Genomic DNA, 22474 nt, shown 5'->3' on the forward strand with positions numbered 1-22474 from the left:
ATTGCGCGGCTTAAACGTCAGCTCTTGGAGGTCTAAGGGAATGAGAGAGGTTTGTGGTAATATTTCAGCTATTGTATTTTGAAATGGGAGTAGCTAGAGATTGACTTGTTTGGAGGATAAGAAGAAAAGTCAGTCTGTTCCAGGGGTGGCAATTCTGAGATCTCTGCTGGTGTTTCTCATCTCGCAGTCCTAGAAGCTGCTGCATGCTGTTCTTCAGCTTCTCTCCTCATATTTCTTTTTAAGGCAAGATGAAGCAAAGCACTTTGGATGCTTTTGTTCCCAGCACAGACTGTACAGTTTTGCTTTCAGGTACTTTTGTATTTATTTCTTTTGGTGTGGAGGAGACAGACCATGGTACCTTATATTTGCTTTCATATGTGAGATTTTAAATTTGTCTCATGTCTGGATGATAAATATTTCAGGGGATTGAGTTTTCCTCCTAGTTCCAAATCACATGCATCCTGATTAACAGGAGGAAGAAATCCTCTTGGAAGAATTTAATAGTGGTTTTGTGGTTTAGTGTGACATACATCCTGTCCTGTTTCAGCTTGCTGACCTGGTATTTCACGTCTGTCCCTTAAAACTGGAGTTGAGTAAGTCTTTGTGCGTGTCATGCAGCTGTATGTGAAGTGGGTGTCAGTAGTCCTGTATCTTGTCTTTATTTGCAGGATGAGGTTTTTCAAATAGGAGCACCTTGTTTGTTTCTGTGATGAAGTTCAAAGGACTGAGTCCAATAACTTCTATCTGGATAGCTAGATAGGTAGCTTCTTTTTATGAGGATTCATTCAGAAAGCTCAAACCAGAGATTCTCTTGCTTAACAGTGATATAAAGCAGAAGTTTCTCGAGACGATGATGCCTTTGAGAGGCAAGTTCTTCTGTCTTGCTCAGGTGGAGGGTTAAAACACTTCTTTCTTAAGAAATGGGATGTTACTTTAAATTACTTGTGGTGTGAGTGCACATATAGGCTGTCACTGGGGGGCAGGTGGAATTAATGACCTGTAGTTCTTCTACTGTCTATTTCTTCTAGAAATATTTCCCATCAGTTTGGGCAACGTTAATGGAAAATGTCAAGCCATTTTATTTTCTTGTTTTATTTTGTGCCAGTGAACTCTATTGCTTGTTAACTCTATAACTTGTTCATTCAAATGTGAGTCACATTTTTTCCCTTCAGAATCATTTTAAAGACATGAAAGGAAAAACATTAGCTTATTTATTACAGAATTGTTAATTTTCGCAATGATAGTCTAGTTACAGTTAAGGATTTTGTTTCCTGTTTGCCCTAGTTTAAGCCATAAAGCAACAGCTGAACCTGGTGCTCAGTAGTAAGACCATTTCAGAGTTTTTCTGGCATGTTCTGAAATTCCTACATTTTGTAATGCTTACGTGGTTTAATTCTCAGCTCTATTTGCTGCCAGTGTAGCCTTATGCACAAATCCAAAAAAGAGTAATTAATAACTTCCGTTTTCATATGACTGTAATTTGGAGGCTTTCACGTGTTTGAGACTGATGTCTGTAACAGCATTTATCAGAACATTTTTCTGATTTTGAACATGAGCAGAGTCACTTCTACTGAATTCTGTGAGAATGAAACTAATGTCTGTGTTTCTAGTGATTACTTCTGTGGAATAATGACATAACAGGGTAAAATATTTTGTGTATAGGTTGAGCTTAGAACTTGGTTTTGGAATAGTTTAGAAAAGAAAAAGCTAGAGAAATCCATCTTTGGTCTTCGTGGGGTGACCCCAGTTCCCATCTCAGACAGCACACTGTTTTGCCACTCCCACCAGTCTGACCCATGCACCTGGATCTCAGAGTGAAAGCACAGCTTTGGCTGTTACAGCCCCGTGCCCCCATGCAGCACCTTTGTGAGGTTAAGAAGCCTCAAGCTTCCTTACCTTGCATTACTTCCTTGTCTCTCCCTCTGGACGCCATCGCTCACATCGTCAGCATCATCAGCATCCTGCTTTGTCTCTGCAGCAGATACCTGCAGTAAGGAGGATTACTGATGTATTTAGATACAGAGCAGCTAACCAGCTTGCCTTTTCCATATTCAGGGATTCCTGTTCCCTATTCAGGGATCCCTCTCATTGACAGAAGAAAAGTCAATCTTTTTGAGTCTGGAAAATTAAGCCACTTCAGGATTCTGACAAACTGATGCTTAAAATGAAAAACAATCAAGCCACCACGGGTGACTCAAGTTAAGGGGGCTTTAGGTAGAAAGCAGCAATTTCAGGCCTCTCACAGGTGCTGAAACAGTGGGTGAGATGGGGCACACAGTAACTGCTGTTGTTGCTCCCATTAGAAAGCACAGGAATCTTTTCCCTGTATCTTCATGATTGTTTGGTGGATCCTGAGGAGAGTGGACTTGATACAAATTTCTTTCTGTCTGATCTCATGAAATGCCACATGTTATGCTTGTAAGTGGTAGTCAGGTTTACTGGAGCCCGACTTATCCTTGGTGAGGACTGTTGCTGTGTGGAAGCTCTTCGTGGCATTTGAGGATTTTGTTTTTTGGGTTGAGCCAAAGGCCCACCCTAACCTGCGAAAGCATGTCTCTCTTTTGAGATGCAGGACTACCTGTGCTTCACATTCTTGGTGTGTGCATTTCGCATCCGTCTCCTATTTGTTTTCCCTTAGTCCTTGCAGGATTTAATATCACCCTTTTGAATTTCATGTTGAGAGGAGCTGAGTATAGAGGCGCCATGTTCTGGCTTAGCATCTCTGGAGGGCATCAGCTTGCCCTCCTGCTTTCCTTCAGCAGTATTTCTAGCTAGCTCATATGCCTATGGCTTTCTGTCACCCAGATTGAGTAAGCATGTGGATTGTACATTCTGGAATGGAATCATAGAATGCTTTACTTTGGAAGGGTCCTTAAAGACCAGCCAGTTCCAAACCCCTGCCATGAGCAGAGACATTGCCTGGTGCTCCATCCAGCTCAACCTTGAACACCTGCAGGGATGGGGCATCCACCACCCTAGGCAGTGTGTGGCAGGGCCTTGCCACTTTCATAAAACATTTCTTCAGATTATCTAATCAGTATCTAAATCAAACTACTTTTACTTCTTCACTCTTATTAAATAGTGATAGTGTGTCTCTTCAGAGCTTTGTAGATCTAAAACATTTAGTGTATTTATAGCTTTCTTGTTGGTAAAAGAAACTTTGCAAAAAAAATTAATTGGGAGAGAACTCATATTCTTCTAATCATAAATGCAGATGTTATCTAAGAAGTTTTTCATAGATATTCTGCCATTATTTAAGCTTTCTATCTTGCATTTGTATGCAAGTCCTTAACTGACTGTTTACAAGAAGCAGTTGCACTATTCCTCGCCCTTTTCTCTCTGTCCCCACCAGTGGTGATCCCTTTTAAAGGAGAAGGCTAGCCTACAGCTCTGTCTTCTACCAGCTCTATTCCAGAAATGAGATTCCTTTCCTTTCATCCTGGAAGATGCAACTAAAAACGCTGACTTCATGCTCTTTACTAAAAGCTTTAATGGAAACTGGGTACCTGTATATTCAAGGTAAATGGTACTGTGAGAATATTGTCCTCAGTACAATTTTAGAGTTGCTTGCATGTTGTTTTCTATTACAGTATTCCTCAAAACGGCTGCATTGTTCTGTGGCAGATGGCAGTTTTTGCTTTTGCCTGCCTCACAGAGAGGGAGAAAGAGAAGATTTTGCACATGAGATTGTAGCAGGAATCTTAATTTTTTTCCCTCCAGAAACTGATTTTTTGCATGAGATGAAAAATTCAAACAGTTCACTAGGTGACCCATCAAAGTGGGATCTACAACATCTGATTATAAGCTCAAAAAATCTATTAAACAATTTAGGTTTACAGGGAAAAAGTTTTACTCAGAATTCTGAAGCAGGAAAGGGGCTATTATGATGATCTGCCAAATCTGGCAGTAAATTTCATTATTTAATTTTATCGGAGTTGAAGTGCTGTGTCTTCATTACAGTGTTTTTCATTAAAGTTGTATAACTGCTTACAGAAAATGACTGTTAACATGACAAGTATATGTGTAATAAATTATTTGTTGTTTTCCAAAGATCATTATTCTGAAAGTTTACGTTGTATGCCAGCATAAAACACTTTTTCTGTCCTGTCTGTAATTTGATGCCATTTATCTAGTTTGAGTTATGCTGTCAACTGTCTGTTTGTTTTGATTAAGACTAATATGGATGTTCACGTGAACTGATGCTTAAAAACTGGGAATTCAGTGGTTTGGAATTCCTTGGCTTGTCAGTGGCTTTTAGGTTATTTCTCAGCAACTACTGATAATGGAAAATATACATTCCTGACTGAATAAAGCCCAGAATTTCATAGCTGACTTTGCTTTGACCTTGCAGGAGATAAGACTGGAGACCAGAGATCCGTTTTAGCCTGGCTTGTTCTGTGATGTTTGTGTATATTTATGCGTGTGAGTGAATAAACGTGTGTGTAGAATCTATCTATGATGTGTAAGGATACTTCGAGTGATGTCAGATCTCATAGCTATAATAAATTTTTCATTCTGCTGGTTTTCTTTGCCCAGTCTGCCACTAAGAAACCTCGGAAGTCTCCAGGAGACAAAGGTCGTTCTGAATCTGGAGCCAGAGGAGCAAGTCGTGGAAGAGCTAATGGCCACCCTCAGCAGAATGGAGAAGGAGACCCTGTCACTTTGTTCGAGGTGGTTAAGCTGGGAAAGAGTGCTATGCAGGTAAAATACCTAACTGTGTTATACTTCAGATTGCAGGGTATCCTGGCTGTAGGAGTTTAACCTAAGCTATGCTTTTGTAAACACTTGGATTTTTTTCATAAGCTGTATTGGTCCAATAAACTTTCATGTTTAACATTATCTTAGTCTGTATCTGATAAGGAACAGTGAGCTGTGTTGGAGCTGGGGGCTGTTCTGCTTCTGAAAGACAAGTGGTAGTTCAGAAAGTCGTTATTTCAGTTGAATTCACAAATATTTTGTTGATTGCTTTTGAGCTGAAAATGCATGTTGGTCCATTAAAGCAGTCCATTAAACAACAACCTGTAGCACGTTTTGCAGGAAGACAAAGTATAAAATGATACTTTTGTTGGGTACAGAGCTTTTTGTTTTCCTGTTTGTTTTTTTTTCTTTCACCTTTCCAAATAGCTGCTGGCACACTTTTGAGTACTTGCATCCCTCTTGCTGTCTCCACCAGAACTACAGAATAGAGCTAAGCTAGTTGCCTCCACTTCCTCTCTAACTGAGGAGCAAAGATTGGCACACCCTGAAGGCAAATTTTTCACTCTAAGATGAATATCTAAGACAGCTCTTTTGAAATGCCTCCAGAAAAGTTTCTTCTCTATGTTTTGATCTGAGGTCTTAAAGTCATTAGCCTAGATGAGGCCCATCTGAAGAACCCCTATAGGTGATTGTTTTGTGTTTGTATGGTTCTAGTAACTTGCTGTGCTTCAGCTCTTTCTTTTTGGCATGTAAAGGAGGAATGGTGGGTCCAGAATACTGATAACCCGTTGCTGCTAAAAGCCAATAGCAGTTACTGCTGAAGGGTTATGTAGGAAGACCTCCTTTATTTTGCATTTCAACAAAATGGGTCTCATGCAACATCACCATCAGTTAGTGTGTTCTGAGAAAAACTGTAAATTAGGAAAATGAGGCTGAAAATCACAGTCTCATTATTTTTAGCCTTCCACATGCATGAAAGCTATGGAATGTTTTCTCTGGATTTCAAATCTGTGATGTAGAATGTTGTTCTTCTCATTTGCTGGGTTTACAGTTATACAGGATTGTCCCTTCTTGTCTAGCAGGTGAAGACAGAACAAATTTACTCCTAACAAAACTACAGGTTCTGTGTGCCTCTCCTTCCTACATGTTTTACATTGAGGCTTCCAACTTGCTTGGATTTCAGTGCTTTTTCAAATTTTGTTTTTGGCAGGATTTGAGGAAACATCTGGAGTCTATTTTCTGGTTTTACTGCAGTACTGAACATACATTCTGCTTTACGTAGTGTGTTTGTCTTAGAGCTACTGATATTTGCAGGAGCCAAACGAGAAGTAGTGAGTGATTGCTTTCATGTTTGATGACTGTCTGTGTGTGTGTGTGGAACTGACTGATACATTTTATCTATTTCAAAGAAGTCTTCCTCAAATTAAATTGTAAAAGGAAATAATCTGTATGTTTGTATTAAGAAACCTTTGGAATTCAAATACAAAGGAATTGTTTTGAAAAATGTAATGGCTGTGTAAAAATATACAGGGGGTGTGCTTATATGCATGTGCTCATGTGCTTAAAACATGCTCAGCCTGTATCTCATACGCATGAGAAAAAAGTAAATAGAGCATCTGAAGCTGTTCCTAATAGGTAAACAAAAAGCAGAAGAGGAGGCAAGTTTGTGTGAAGGCACAGAGCATTAGTGCCCCACCTTTCAGGGCAGCATTCAGGGACTCTGATGCTAATTTCAAGAGTGTGTGTCACTTGTGTCCCTTCCCAAATTTACTATTGATTAAAAAAAAATTCCAAAAATAATAATAGTACCAAATGCTACAGTGGGGGAGAGGATGCAATTATAATGGGATTAAATTATTTTTACTTTGAATTTCTGGATAATAATGCCACGTGAAACAAAGGAAATAGTTGAGGGATTTTATGAAACAATGAGGAATGCTTGGCTTTTTTTTTTTTAGTTCATAGTTTTGGTGCAGGTTTTAGTTGTGGATTTTTTAGCCGTTTGTCAGTATTGTCAATTGTCAGAGAAATGACATGAATTTGCATTTGTCAGAACCTATTATTTATTGCTGTTAGTTATTTTTCTGTAACATGAGCCTGTTGTTATTGTAGTGCTCTGAAGTTTGCTTCCAGCAATGGAAAACAGAAAAAAACCAATTAATATAGTTTCAAATTACATGGGAATTTTACTTTGTGTGCTTTCATTTCTGATCTGTCTGCTCCAGCTGTTTGCTCTCAGGATATATTTTAGTTGGTAGATTTTTTCTGGCTTACTATTGCCAGCTCCTGGAAGTCTAGCTGAGGAGTATTCAGTTCCACTTAATCTTTTTCCTCTGTTTTGGTTCTCATTGCAAGCTTACTGCCGTTTGGGTCTTCCAGGGAAGCAAAGTTGTGTTAATATTTTGTTTTTCAAATATGTATAACTTCAGAGGTGTTCTTGGCCTATGGATCTTTGCCTCTTTCATGAAGTGTTAGCTGTATCCATCCATCACATTCTCATCTGAACTCTGCAAATCGATTTGATACCCACATTAGCCAAGTACTGGGTTGTTGGTATTGGTTTTGTTTTTTAGCCTTTTGTATCATTAATTGCCTCAGAAGTTGGCAATTCTCTCTGTATGCAGTGCAGTATGACCTTACTGCTTTCTGATGGTACATTTCTTCAATCCAGTAAAACTGTTCATAGAGCTATTTATGCACACATTTTACTTTCTTATGCAAATATGACACTTTCCTGCTTTTTATCATTTGGCTCTTTTCTGCTGGGGGCAGATATACCCACTATATTTCCCCACCCTTAAATTCTGTAGGCCAAAAAGTCTGCATCATCATTTCTTATGTTAAACTGTCTGAGCTGACACTGGTGGGAGTGAAGGCAGTGGATTAATGCCCACCAGCACCACAGCTGAGCCCCAGTATGCAGGCTGACCTGTGGCTGAAGACTTCCTGGGCACTTCTGCACTGCTCTCTGACCCCAGCATTAAGAGACGTGCTCACCTCACATGTTGTTTAGACTGCAAGCTGAACATTTCTGATGGGTCAGTTATGTCCAGTTAGCAGTAATAAAGTTTATGCTTCTGTGTTGGTCAACCCAGGTGTGGAGGCATTTTGCTTTCATGTATGCAAAGGAGATCTGTGCCTCTCCCAGAAAATCAGAGATAATCAGCAGTAATCCAACAAGGCATTTGGTAGCAAAACATAAACAGATCTGTGCTGAGATCATATTCTGTGCACTGCCATTTGCCCTTATCTGTAGTGAACTGCAAACGTCCGTTTCAGTGTTGATATTTGAAATATTTGATCCCTCTGCTTATATGTTGGTGTTGAGTAGAGATGGTTCAGAGTAAAACATCTCCATTACGTGCCATTATGTCTGTGTTTTAGGCTTTGTATCCCAAGGTATTTTAGTATGTTGAAATGGAATTTTTCATGGTGCTGCTCGTTCTGTGCTTACAGGAGAGCCAGTCCCACAGCCTGTGCAGCATTACCAGCTGCTTCCCAGCACGGTCAGCATCCAGATTAAGCATTGCTTTGCTTTCTTCTCAACTCCCTGAAATATAGTCACACAGTTATTTTAATTGCATAATTATTATGCAGTGTAATGTCTGTGATCCTTAGACCTCTCAGTGGCTCTAGATAAGAACAGTTGTTGTCTGCCCACTTCCATTTTCATAAACTGAGGCTGCTGTGGATCAGATCTGTCCCACCTTCTCTCCCACCCACAGCTGGTGTATTTTACACTTTTCTGGTGTATTTTGTAGTCACACCCAGAAGTAGATACGTGGCACTGGGATGATATTTCTCAGCTGGATCGGCTCTCTGATCCAGCTCATCTCTGGCAGCAACTCAGAATTAGTCTTGGTTAAAATGACTGTATAGCAACGATCATATCTACCTTATTCAGGAGGAATTGTGTTTTGCATACACACCTTGTTACTTGAGCTTAAAAATACAAACATTCTAGCTCTGACTGGATCATCTCATAAGTCCAGTATCCTGTCACTGGCAAAGGCAAATAAGAAAGGACGATTAGACATCAAGACATATTTTGGGAATTCTCCCTACCTCAGACTGTTTGCAGCTCAGAGTGAATGTCCTGTCTGTGTTTACAATAGCCTTAGTGGTTTTTTTCTCCCTGAATTCTCCTAATAGAAGTCCTCTTCAGTGGATAGTGTCTCTGCATCTACCGTGGCTATTTCAGGAAGTCAAGGTTTTTCTTAAGATTTAACAGCATACAAACTTAAGGATATTAAGTATTATTCCTGTTCTTTGTGTTGCAAGCATGGTTTATTAGTCTTTTGCTGTACTGTAACAGTACTGTGTTCTCTTGAAGAATGGATAATGATCTGGAATAATGATCTGGAATTTTACCAAACAGCCTCAGAAACTCCCAAGGAGTTTTAAGTAGATCTAAAGTTTACAGAATAAAATGACTGCAACTATTATTGTCATTTTAAATAGTATTTAGTTTTGATACTGCTAGATGGATTTTTCTGCAACCTCATCTTGGTTTGCTTTTGGTGTATGCTACTGATTTAAAAGGAAAAATCAGAACCAGGTACATGCTCTCATGCTTGTTGTGCTAGCAACAGTTTGGCTGCCAAATTAAACATCAATTAAGTGAAGATGCATGCCTTAATACCAAATGATTTTTTTCTGCAGTCATCACACAGTACTTCTTTTCCCTTGTGTAATTCATGGTTGATGATTTTGCAACTAAGGTGAGCTTACAGTGCAGTGTGCAAAGACATTTATACCTGAAAATGCCCACTGTGGTTAAAGGCAGATGAATTTTTTGCTCTCTGTAATGTCAGCCTTTTTTAGAGCATCTGAGATGATATGTGAGCTTTTCCAAATAACACTAGCAAAAGAAATTGAAGCACGGTTTTTAATAAATTGATGATTCTCATATTGGAATAACTGATTTTGTTTCTGTGCTCCTCTAGTGATTTTCACATCTCAAGCACAACCATCAGAACCATTTGTGCCCATGAGTGGTCCAATTTAAACAGACAGAGCCCTTTAGAAATCGTGTAATATGTGAATGGTGAGAGATCAGCAGCTGCACAAAGTCTGTATCATTGTGAAAAATGGGCTTGGTACGAGGCTGCTGCAGTCTGCCCTTCTTTCCTGAGGGCTGAAGTGAGGAGGTGCCATTCTGAGTGCTGTAGCTGTGCTGCAGCAAGGATACTTGTCCTGCTGGTTCCTGTCATTTTAATCCATCTGCAAGAATAATTTTTCCAGTACCTATTCTGCATATAAGAGTAATGCCACTTGAATCATGCCGCTGTAATACTCTTAGGGAACTAAATATTTTTCTCTTTCAGAAGTGGTTGTATTTCCAACCACATTTTTCCATACAATGTGTTAGAGTGCTTGCCCCACATAATGACAGCTCACACTCGTTCTTCTGCATAGAAATATGCAAAATGCCAAACAGATGCCTCTGTGTGGAGAGCGTGAGTCCCTTTGTTTTATCTTAAGTTTGTTCCTTTACTCTCTGTGCTTCAAGGAAAAAAAGTTACGTAGATAAGCACTGCATAAGCAGATTTTCTTGTCTTTGCTTATAGAGAACAAGAATCAGTGATACATTAAAGTAAGATTTAAAATAACCATTTTGGCTTGTTAGAAAATGCTCTCTAGCAGTTAGCAGAGCATGAACTCTCTTAATTTAAAATAACCATCTTTAGAGGAAAAAGGATAAATTGCAGCTTTTCGACCTACAGTTCTGTTTTATTAACCTTACATTAGTTCTTTCAGTGGGTGTGTATTTCTGTCTGCCAGTAGGAATGCAATCAGTCATCTGGAAGTGTGATGCACAACCTTAAAGTGCACATACTGTGACATGCTGGGTGCTGCCTTCTCCTCGGTGACTCAGTGCAATTACCTCAGTCTTCACAAAATACTTCATGTATACTTCATGACCCTAAATACTTCCATTATTAAAAAGAAAAGAAAACAAGAAAAGAAAAAAAGAGATGTAGGTTTACTTTAAGAACTTTACACAGAACATTACAAGTCTTTTGTACTTCAATTTCTTTCCCTATATTCTTATTTTCACTGTTCTTTTAAGCTATTCTCACCACCTGTTAAAGGGTGTTTCCTAGCTTTTCTCTTTTCTTGAGGCTGTTCTTTATACAGATAACTGAAATCATAATGTTACTGTGCTTTCTGTTTCAGTAAGCTTTGAATTTCATTTGATTAACAATTCATTGGCAGACGACCTCAGTTTAAGCCACATTTTATGCTTTCCTTTTATTTTTTGTACCTTCAATACAAGCACACCGTGCACTCATCCCCAAGTCGTATTTTCTCCGTTGTATTCAGTGTGAGGGAGGCATGTCCAGGGTCAGATGTATGAAATGAAAATCATTTAAATGTTCCTAATCACTGGTCTGCCTTAGTGCACAGCAGGCTCACATCTTTCACTTGAACATCCCCTTTGGATACAGTATTTACTTTCTGTACACTGCTGCCAAATTGTTGCTCAATTTAAATTGTGAAATAGCTTTATGAAATGAACTTTCATTAATATTTAGAGAGACTGTGCTAATTTACATGAGCTAGCCAAGTATCACCAGCAGTTAGTCCCTATGGTTTCTCCAGCATGTAATGCTTCTGAGTGTTGTAACGTTCTTCCACTGTAAGAATATGAAATTGATTCATAGCCGAAAAGCCTCCAGGAGGTAATAAGATAATGAGTTTCATTTTTTTCATTCACTGCCTCAGACTTTTGCTTTTACTGGCATTTGAACCTGTTATTCCTCTCAGGAATCAGAAGTGTTCTGATGTATCTTTTAGCAGACTTAGAGATGTGAAGGTCAGTGCATCTGTGAAGATTCCATGATTGATTTTAAGTTACTTATTCAGATCTGTTTTGCTGCTTCCTTAACTTTCTTCAAGCTCCTAATTTTTTACTTATCAGCCTTGTTAAATTTTGTCTTCCAACAATGCTGTGTGGCAGATTTTGAAGTAGTTATCTGTGAGATTCTATGAAAAGCAGTTATGGAATTTTTTAAAATCTCTGTATTGACCTCTTATTCATAATATATCAACTGTTATTTGCAGAAGATCTTGAGTCTTCATTCAATTCTCTTAAGAATGGAAACATTTTAAAATTAAAAAAATACTGGAAAAAATTCATTTCTGTAGCATGGCCCCATTCCAGTGACTGACTCAGATGTGGTGCATCTGTGTGCATGTCTTTGTCTATCTGTAGCCTGGATATATGGATGTGTGCGTGTATCTGTGTGTGCACATATGGCTGCTTTCTTAGGGCAGGGAACTAGAAGGGGTCATCTGGTATTATTGGAGGAATTCCTTACTCCAATCTGGAAACGAAAATGAGAAGCTAAAGAGTTTTTCATGTGCTTTCTCATTTGTTGTCCATCATAATGCTGTCAAGGGCCTTTTCCTTGTTGTGTGCATTCATTAAGTGTTATTTTCCATATGGTAGATCAACACTCTCTACTACATCTGAAAGTAACAACGCCTGGCAGCAGATGGGTACCAGCAGCACAACTCATGCAGACTGTTTGTGCCACCTTTCCTAAGTGTTCTGCTGAAGTAGACAACAAGACGGGTGAATTCTTCTGCTGGATGGAGCTGACTTGCAGCTGCCTTTTTCCAAAGAGCTCTCTGAGCCCTTCCTCCCCCGGTGCCTTCACTCCAATATCAGTTCTGTGTGTAGGGGAGATGACAGGGAAAGGACCAGGAAATGAGTTGTTGCTGTGAGAATTGTTAATGTAGTTTGTTGCTTGCTTATGTTTGAGATAACCTTGAAAATGGGATTACTGGAATGGGAGTAGTAACAAGATCAGTTGATATGGAAGGGTTGGTTTTAACATGTAGACTGTCATCAAGAAGTCCTTGTTTTTAATAGCAGTCTTTCCCTCTATGCATGTTTAGCAAAAAAATTCCTTTTCTGGCAGCGATTCGTTGTTGCACCCATTGCTACACTATTGCCTCCCCTCTTTTTCTCTATTCAACCTCTTTTTGTGGTTTTTGGATTACTGCTGTCTTTTCTTGGTTCAGTTGGCATTTGTCTCTATTTTGGGTGTGATATGTATCTTTTTCTTATTTTCATCCTAATGTTTTCAGGTTTATAGCTCCTTTCTGTTACATCAAGAAGTTAACAGTTTGGTTAGGTTCCAACTGTTGTAGCATATGTAGTCTGGCTTCATTATCTCCTGTTGCCTTAAACTGTAATCTCTAAAAAAAAACCCCTACCAATAAGCATGCCAAATGTGTATGAGGGGTTGAATTATGTACATCTACAGGTGTTACTTCCATTTTGATACATTGGAAATACATGCCCTCCTCCAGGATTCCAGGATTAGTGAGCACAGTTTGTATAGCTGTGCACTGGTGCCAAGGGCTGAGGTGCTACTTTGTCACCCCCATCTCCCCAGGCAGCCAGCAGGCACTGCTTGGAGTCATCATGAGCAGCCTTTAGCAGGAGTTATCTTGCCTCACAGTGCATTCCTGTTCTGGACAGATGAATTATACTGAAGATTCTACTGAATATTGATATAGATAGACATGTAAGTCTGTAGGTCGCTCCAAAAGTAATGCCTCTGTAGTTCCCCCATGGAAACTACAACAGTGAGAACCATACCACTGTCTGATGGAGCGCATTCTCAGCTACAAAACGCTCTTTTTCAACACAAGCACCACCATCAGCGATGCATTTTTGGCAGCAACGGACAAGACCCTGCATGCTGCACTCGCTATAATCTGTACCAGCAGAGTTGACAGTTGTTGCCACTGCTGAAGAGCGCTGCCCACCCTTCACTGTGCTACATCCACCGTTGGTCTCCAGGAATGTTCAGCAAGAGTCAGTGAATATCACTGTGTTCTCTTTTTCCACATGGGGGAATTCATCTTTGCTTCATCTGCACCTCCGTGTCAGACACCATCTGTCAGACTGCCCCTCTGCTGCCATCTGCCACATGGCAATGAGATGTAACAGAATATTGGTGGGAGGTTCAACCTCTGCTGCCATCCCACCAACACCCAACCTCATAAAGTAGGAGGCATTGCTTTTGGAGCAGCCATTGCACAATGAATATATATATATATACACTGTTGAGTTTAAGACTGACTGGCTGTGACTTCGTGTGCTGTGCACATAAAGTAAGGTGAGGCAATTTGTCCCAAACATTAGAAATTTTAGCTCAGTTTTTCTGTCAATCTCCTGCGAGGTCCAGGTGGTACAGGAAGCAGTCTTTGCCTCCTGTCCCTGCTCTAAGCATTACTTCTGATTTTACTGTTCTCTATCTGCTGCTGGTGCTGGAGACTCTGCAGTGCTTTTCGTCTGGTCCGCGAGACTTGAGATCTTCTGTTTGTCTCTGTTCTTCTTTGAATTGCATCATGTTTCTCAGTTTAGCACAGCAAGTACTAAAGTGCTGCTGAGGACAGAGTGGGTGCTTAGTGCTCAAGGCCATAGCTCATCCCTCACTCATTGTAGTTACATGAAAAGACCAAAAAAAAAAAAAAAAGCAAAAAAAAAAAGCAGAAGATCATAGAGTTGAACTGATGCTACAGTTTTGAGGAACTTTTTACAAACAAAAGATTTGTTTGAAATAAGTAGAATCAAAACAGGAAAATTTTCCTCTGAGTCTCCCTCTGCATCCTCTGTTTTAAGGCAGATGGGTTCACTGATGTAATTTATAGCACAGTGCAGAAGCACTTGCAGTGCTATAGCTGAAGGGGCAGAATGTCATAGCGACATCCAGGAGCAAAATTGAGGTTGGAAAGGAATCTCTCAGCTCAGCCTTGCTTCTGCAGGGAAGGCTTTGGTGACATTGGGCTGTGGGTGGTGCACAGTCACTGGCTGAGAACTAGATGCTAACACGTCAGAATCACCTGAGATTTCCCAGGCTGAAGAAGAAAGGTAGTAAACTTCAGAATATGTTAAGAGCAAAGGTGAAAATATGGAAGTGCTTCTGTGCAAGTCAAAGAGCACTGAGCAGGGTGCTGCTGCTGCTGCCCGAGAGCTGGCAAGTGCGGAATGTGATGGAAGCATGGAGAATGTAAATTGGGCTGGAGGTTTGCGTTCTCTTCTGTAAGAATTAGGTGGCATTGAGTAGAACTACCCCCTGGCAAATTTAAAACAGAAGTTACTCTTTTTTTTTTTTTTTTTTGTGGTGGTGTTGAATAATTAACTCTTGAGATATGCTGCAACCAAATGGTGCAGATGGTAGAGTTTTCTGGTTCACAGACACATTCTTTACAATAGAAATGAAGTGTGTGCAACAATATCCACAGACCAGGAAACTTCTGAGGTGTAGATTAAGGGTCTGGGAGAGTGACTGGAAGTATCAGTGAGTTGTTACTCGATTGGTTAAGACCTCTTGGGCCAGAACCTGTGGGCTGACTCGGCCTGGCTGCTGTTTTTTAAGCTGGCAATTTCGTGTTGTTCTGATAGTTACACTAATAAAGCTGTTCAAACAAATGTTTTGTTAGTACACCAGCAGGATGGTCATTAAGCTTTGTCAATATTTGGTTTAGTAAAAAAATTTCACACTTGGCTATATTTGGTTTTATGTGCTGGGGAGAATTCTGCAGGTGATTGGTACTAAGAGGAACAGGTCTACATTTGTGCTGAAATAATGGTGAAGCATTCTGAATAGTTTTGTGCTGATGCTTCATGTTTTCTCAACATAACATTAATTTGACATAATTCAATATAAGATTAATTTGAGCCAAGTCTTCCTTTTTTGTTTCCTTTTGAGGAGCAGATAGACAGTGCTTCCTGACGTTTCTTCTCCTACTGTGCATGTCTGTGAGTGTGTTGGTAGACAAAACCTCCAAAAACTTAGTTTGCTGGCAATTTGGCTGTGTAGGAATTTATGGTGGTTGTTGAATAACTGCTGATAGTCTCATCCTGACTTGGGTTAAGAGCAAAGGTAGCGATTTGTGTAAAGGTGGAGCATATTGGCTGATTTTGCAGATGCTGTTCTTGCAAATACATAGAAAGAAATGCATTATAAACCCAAACTCCAAAATACAAGAATCCATTTGTCAGATATGCTCCAAGAGCCTCATCGTGCTTCGCCTGGTGAGTGCTATCTCATGTATGGAGCAGGAAGGATTTTTTTTCTCCTAATGAAATGAGTATAACATGATATCATAGTTACATTAAGCATGTACAATTCACTACAGTCCCTGCTTGTGTTATTGAGGAGGTCAGAATAGAGAGCTTTAATAATACTGTGTGTCAGTGACGTGGAAGGAAGTCATTCATGTATTGCTCAAGACAGACCTCAGCAACCCACACAACCCTCTTGCTTTTTTACTGTAGTTTTAAAATTATTTCCACAGTTTCTTTCTTTGGTTCTTCCTCGTTGCTTCATTTTCGTAACTTTGGGAAGTTTAAAAATCATGGGTCTCCCCAGCACTGATAGTTCTGCAGTCAGAACTGTAGGGCAGAGTGTAAGGGAGGCAGCTATAGGCTTTGCCATTCATTATGTGTTTCTGCACTCATTTCAGCTGGTGCATATCTGCTGTTAGCTCTTTCCAGTGATGTGATTGCACTTTTATGTTGACTGGCAAAATTCATTTATTGGATGTTTTCATCAAGCCACTGAAGCACGTTCTGTGTCCCCAGAGATTAATACATGACAAATGACAAACCTCGACACCTGTGTGCTTTCTGTCCTCTCCCCTGCTATTATTCATAGCAATGGCCACGTGCTGTGCCTGCTGATCAGTGGTGATAAAGATATCTCCTGACTACATATAGTTCTGAGCACGGTTTGAAACTGACTCTGCTTGGTATACTGAGACTCAGGTGGCTTAATGGCTTCCAAACACTATAAAAGCAACTTCTGTATATTCATGTAAATATTCATTTCATTCTGTCTTCTTGAACTATGTACAGTGTTTCTGAATGATTGATACAGTATTTAGGCCTCTATAAATATTGACATGTTCATTATGCAGTGTAAATTCATTTTTTTTATCCCCAAATGGCTTCTGCTCATTAGTTTCCTGGGCATGTATGTTGGTCATTCTGTATGTAATCGTAGTCTTTGTTTTTTTAATGCAAGTGTGAAACTGGATACATACTGCAAGTAGAATTTTCAGGAATTAAAGCAATTTGAATTTGAATCTGTGTTTTATGTGATTATAATATGGAAAACAGTGCATATGGTTCTGCTCTCTAACAATATTTGTTCTGTCTCCACCCTGAGAGAAGGTGTATAGATTTCTGCATTTGTATATACATATAATTATGTAAAATAAATTCTCAGTTATGAAATTAGATTCTGAAAAGAATAAATATTTTGCCTTTAATAAAATGTTTTTTTGAGAGTGTCTGATCAGTATTCTTTTTTTCTTGACAGTCTGTGGTGGACGACTGGATTGAATCATATAAACAAGACAGGGACATAGCACTTCTGGATTTAATCAACTTCTTTATCCAGTGTTCAGGATGTCGAGGTACAGAACGTTGGGAACAAGTTGTATAGAATAAATCTGACAGTCATACAAGTGTGTCTTAGTGAAAATGCTGATTCTGTTGTGGGAGGCACGTGGAGGTATTCCGTGTATGCATGGTTTATACAGAAATATTGTCTACATTCAGGAATAATTTTATTAAAGCTTGTTTGTCAAGGACATACTCTTTCGTTTTCTCACTTTCCTGTCATCATCCTAAAGTGTACAAATCCTCCCAGAGACACTCTGCTCGTCAGCAAAAGGAGACAAAAGATCTGTTAATCAAGGTAGGCGTATCTTTACTTCCCCTTTCTCTTCCCTCCTGATTTTTTTATTACAAAAATTAGTAGGTGTAACTGTACTTCAACTGCCTTTTTTTCTCTTTCTCTAGGAAAATAAGCCTTTTTTTAACAGAAGAGGAGGGAGTCGGGCTTGGGTTGCCTTCAAATGGGAAGAAAGAAGCTGTTCTTGGCGTTTTGGTTTTTCTTTTTTTTTTTTTTTCCCTGAAGCACCAATCTTATTTCTTCTTCTGTAATACTGTATCAAGTCAGCAGCCAGTGGATAGTCTTTTACACCCTATTTAATTAGTCTCCATTTATCTATCATGGGCTGCTCTTTCCAGTATTCTATTGCTACAGTGTGCTTTCTAATGAACTTTTCATGTATTGTCATTTTACAGTTAACTCAACCTTGAAAAGAGTGAAAGACAAAACTCCACTGTCTGTAGCACCCAGTGCCAAACTGTTAATAGTTTAATAATGTTTCATATGATTTGCCTTGAGTATTATTGAAAATAACCTGTTATTCAAGAATACGTTTCTTTCATTTTGCAACTGGCATGTAAATATACTGTCAGACCATCCAATGATTTAGTCAGAAGTCTATTTTCTTCCTTCTTAAGTATAAGGAGAAGTCCCAGGTACAGGTAAAAGCATCAGAGAGAAAGAAATGTCAGCCAACAGTAGCTTCAGCAAACGTTTTTAGTAGCTTAACAAAATAAACTTATTTATGGATGGTAGGAAAGACAGGAGCTGTGGAAGGACTGAAGCTTGGGGTTTAGGATACCAGTCTGTGTCTGTGTTCTTCACACATATTACCTAAAATATTTTCCAGACTTGTTTGGCTGCTTATGTTAAAGTGGTTGAACTTCCTCTGCTTTTTTATTTTTATTTTTATTTTTACTACTCTCTTTTGAAGGTGTATGTGGAAAAAAAAACAGACTTCTACACCTTCATTCCTTGGCTGCTCTTCCCTAATTCCTACATTTCCTATTAGAGAAGGCAGCTCTTAAAATCTCAGAAGAATCATATTTTTTTAAACATGTTGTTACTGACTGATGCAGGCTGAATGCCTGCTGTCAGCCACATACTACTGAGCAAATGCTTCCCAGAAAACCTATCCATTATTGGCTGTGAAGCACAGCACTTCAAGTGGCTGATGTCATTTAATTTTTATGCTGTTGTTGGATTTTATAGTTTTATTTGTTTGATGGGTTTATGGTAAAGTTTTATCAGTTTTCAGTATTCTGTTCTGCATTCACAGGGAATCTCTCTGCTGAGTTCGTTTAGTGGCCTTCTGGTTTCAAATAGCAAGGGCAAGAAAAAGGAGGCAAAGATGACTTGTCCCTTGGCTTTGTAGTGTGGTGGTGGAGGGATTTGTTTCTGTGCTGGAGTTTTTGCAGTGGATACAGTCACAGCTGGTAAGAGGGTTAAGACCCTGGCAAACAGCTCTGTTCTTCGCCATTCCCAGCTCTGCATTTTCCCACTCTCATGCTGTAAGCGTGCTTGCCCACTGCAAAAAGTAAAAGCTTTACCCCAGATGGTGGATTTCCTTGATAGGCCACTTAGAGTAAGATGTGTAGTAAGCCACCCTTAAAGCAAATGAGATCCAGAAATTTGGCCATTTTCTGTGTTTGTGTGAGGAAGACCAGAGTTTCCTTTTCATTGGAAGAATACATGTTCTATTACATCATAGAATCATAGAATGGGCTGGGTTGAAAAGGACCACAGTGCTCATCCAGTTCCAACCCCCTGCTGTGTGCAGGTCACCAACCAGCAGCCCAGGCTGCCCAGAGCCACATCCAGCCTGGCCTTGAATGCCTGCAGGGATGGGGCATCCACAGCCTCCTTGGGCAACCTGTTCCAGTGCCTCACCACCCTCTGGGTGAAAAATGTCCTCCCAAATATGACATTTTAATTTCTAATCTAAAATACAAGTCTGATCTAAATGCTAACCACTAACAGATCTAACTTTGTGAGTATTAATTGAAGGAAGGAGAGCAACAACTAACTTGAAAGGAGGCTCCCCAGGGAGCTTTGAAAGGGACTGAGTTTAGCAAATAGAAATATTTGATATCTAAATATACGTAAAATACACTTAGCTTGACATTTATTTCAAAAGCTTCAAATAGGTGAAGAGTAGGTGCCTCTTCTGACTTTAATTAGAGACTGTTTAAGTACCAAACTTAATAGCTTTATTTGGCAACAGTATTGAACCTGACAAAAATATTTATAATTAGAGAAATAGTGATTTTTACACATTTATTCCGTTCTACTGGGCAGCACATATGCTTGAATGAGTTTTGGCATCCTTCAGTTTTGCTTAGAGATTTTCCTGAAATGAGAAGTGACCTCTTGTAAATAGGAATGAGCAGTCACATTACATAAATTATTTAGAATTGGAAAATGTTATGTATTGTGCAGGCTAACATGTGAGATATGTGTAACTTCCAATAAATATTAACCAAATGTTCAAGTGTCTGCTTATCCTTTGTCAGCACTTTTGAGTATTTAATCAGTTACTTTCTGTATGATGTGTTCTGGTTTGTGCAATTATGACAATTAAAACATGAGAGAATTATTTTCAGGAAGACTTCCATAATCTTTCCTGTATTTTGAAGGTGATTATGAATGCAGTGGTTGTCCTGCTAAGCTAACAAAAGCATCTCCATCCAATAATTGGATTTTCAAAGGGGCTAAAATAATTCTTTACACCATTTTTGCACTAGTTTTCCCACTCAGCATTTATGTTTATTGCCTTTGCTGATTTTGATTACAAAAACATGAAGGCAGTTCAGGTTTTCCTTTATCTTACTCTCCTTAAGAATTCCAGCAAAAATCCTTTCCTTTGACACTTTGTTGATGTAGTGTTCTTTGTGATGTTTTGTGCTGCTTCTGTGAAAGAAGAATAGCTGACAAGAACTAGCAAATTGATAAATGTATTTTCTTGTTTCCTCCCACTTTAAGATGCTTTTCATTTTCTAGAGGGAAGATCTTATGTTAGCTAGTAGCTTTGAAAGATGAAAAAGTTAGTGTTCAGTTTTTAAAAAGCTTTTGCTTTTGGAAAAACCATAAATAAATGCTGTTTGCAGCCCTAGGAAGAAGATTTGTTTGTTTGGTAATACTTGTTTTCTACAGTATTCACAGTTCATAACACAGGTGTTGTATTTGCGTTCTTCCAGGTCTGCCAGAAACTAAATGCAGCAGTTTGCATTCTTAAATAACAGGGAGCTTATAGAATTTAGGCTCTTGTAGTAATAAACTGGTTGCTCACAGAACTTGCACTTGGCAGGAGGGAATAAGTACAGCTGTGCAACTGAGTTTGCCAGTCCAAACTTGGTAGTTTGGTCTGTGGCAGTGAGGATACAGCTGTCCTCCTCTGCCGTGGAGTTGCAGCTCAGGGTCAGTTTGCTGTGTTTGTTTCAGAGCTCTTTTCAATTGCTTTCTTATCTGAAGGAACTTCTTTTTCTTTTGCACTAGCTGCAAGTAAGCTGAAATGTCTCATCAGCAGGATGTGTGCCCGGGTCCCTGAAGGATCTGTGTCAGTGTGATGCTGCTTCTGGGCTAATTAGCTCTGCCTCTCAGACTGAGTAATTAGCTCAGGTAGCATGCTCTGCTGCTATGACAACCAGGCTGCTTCCATTTCTGGAGCTCCTTGGATTTAGAGCTGATCTGCGTATCTGCAGATGCTGTCTGCTTTTGCCTTCTGTTACTGGTACAAAACAAACAGAAAACCCCATAAGCACTCTGACCTTTCTGGATTTTAAAGGCTGAGAGCCATACTTGCAGCATAAATGTATCTTTTCTCCTAACCAGAAGCTATTAGTGGCTGAAACCACCTCTTAAGCTGTGAAGGACAAACCGACCCATCAGGTTCATGTAAGAAAAGAAGCTTTCTTTTGAAGGAAAAAAGGTCACTCACATGTTGAAGGGGAGAACCTCTTGACTACTTTTAAGTACATAGCAAAATCACTGCCATTCGTTCTCTCCCTCTCATTTCTTTTCTGATAGGTAAACCAGAAACCTGCAAATTCTTGAGAGGATTTTACAAAGTGATTTAAGCACTGCGTCCTCTGCTAGCCTTACCTGCTGTTGACCAGCTTCAGGACACCAGTTACTGAAGGAGCAAACCTGATGAAACACCCTCACTGTTAATTGCCTCATGTGACAGCCATGTCTGGATTTAAGGGCTCTCCCTTAGAAAAAGTTATGTGATATGGCACACTACAGTTGATTTTAGGAGTAGTACTGTTCATCAGGGAAGTTAGTGGATTTCCTTCTTAGGAAGTTTCTTATGTCTTGTTTCCCCCCTCAGAAGCTTCACTTAGCTCTTTTTGTGGAATCAGATATTAATGAAAAACGTTCACACTGCCACCTGTCAGCTCTGACTGCTAGTGGGTTTGAGGGTTGCCTTTTTGTAATTGCAAGAAAGCAGGAATCTGTGTAAGAACTTTGTGCACAGCAGGATGTTTGTTGCTGAGGCTTTCCTTGTGAATCAGGCACGTAGGGATCAGTACCCTTTTGCTTGGAGCCTTTTATCATTCCTCACGCAGTCCTGTAAGAAGCTCTGAAAAATGTTGTGATCAAATGATAAAAACTGAATCAACAAGTGCAGGATTTAGGAGCTAGCTTGCGTGGGTCCAAGATGCGTGCTTATTTGGAGTTTTATTAATGTTCTGTGCTCTTAATTAAGGGCATGGAGCAAGCTAATGGATTTATATTTCGCCAAAGGAAATTGAAGGCTGAGAACAGGAAAAAACACTGTGATGTGTCCATTGTATAATCTGGCAAAACAAATGAAGAAACAACTGCTTGCATTGCTCTTGGGCAGGATTTCAGAAAGCAAATTAGACAGGAAATAGTAACATTTGCTTTGATTAATAATGCTTTAATAGGGCTATGATGTTGTAAATAGAATAATGTTTGGTCAGTCACACATCAGTTACTTACTTGCACAGAATTTTGTTTTGTGATCATTGGAATAATATTGATCTTACAGACGGACGTATTGAGCACTGAGAGAAGCATGAATGATAAGCATAATTTGCTACAAG

General features: G+C 39.4%; 1 protein-coding gene across 4 annotated transcripts in view; it reads left to right on the forward strand.

Annotated features, from left to right (window-relative positions):
• STAG1 (STAG1 cohesin complex component) overlaps positions 1 to 22474 on the forward strand; it is a 163952-nt gene that overhangs the window by 45808 nt on the left and 95670 nt on the right. For 2 of the 4 annotated variants that reach the window (XM_085232711.1, XM_085232710.1), the window contains 2 exons: positions 4522 to 4701; positions 17049 to 17145. In XM_085232711.1, coding sequence (XP_085088837.1) covers positions 4522 to 4701; positions 17049 to 17145 — 277 coding nt within the window. The remainder of the gene's footprint in view (positions 1 to 4521; positions 4702 to 17048; positions 17146 to 22474) is intronic. The other 2 variants (XM_085232712.1, XM_019618871.2) reach the window with 1 other exon arrangement.

The sequence above is a fragment of the Meleagris gallopavo genome, chromosome 11 (assembly GCF_905368555.1).
Source record: "Meleagris gallopavo chromosome 11, MGAL_WU_HG_1.1, whole genome shotgun sequence".
NCBI lineage: Eukaryota > Metazoa > Chordata > Aves > Galliformes > Phasianidae > Meleagris > Meleagris gallopavo.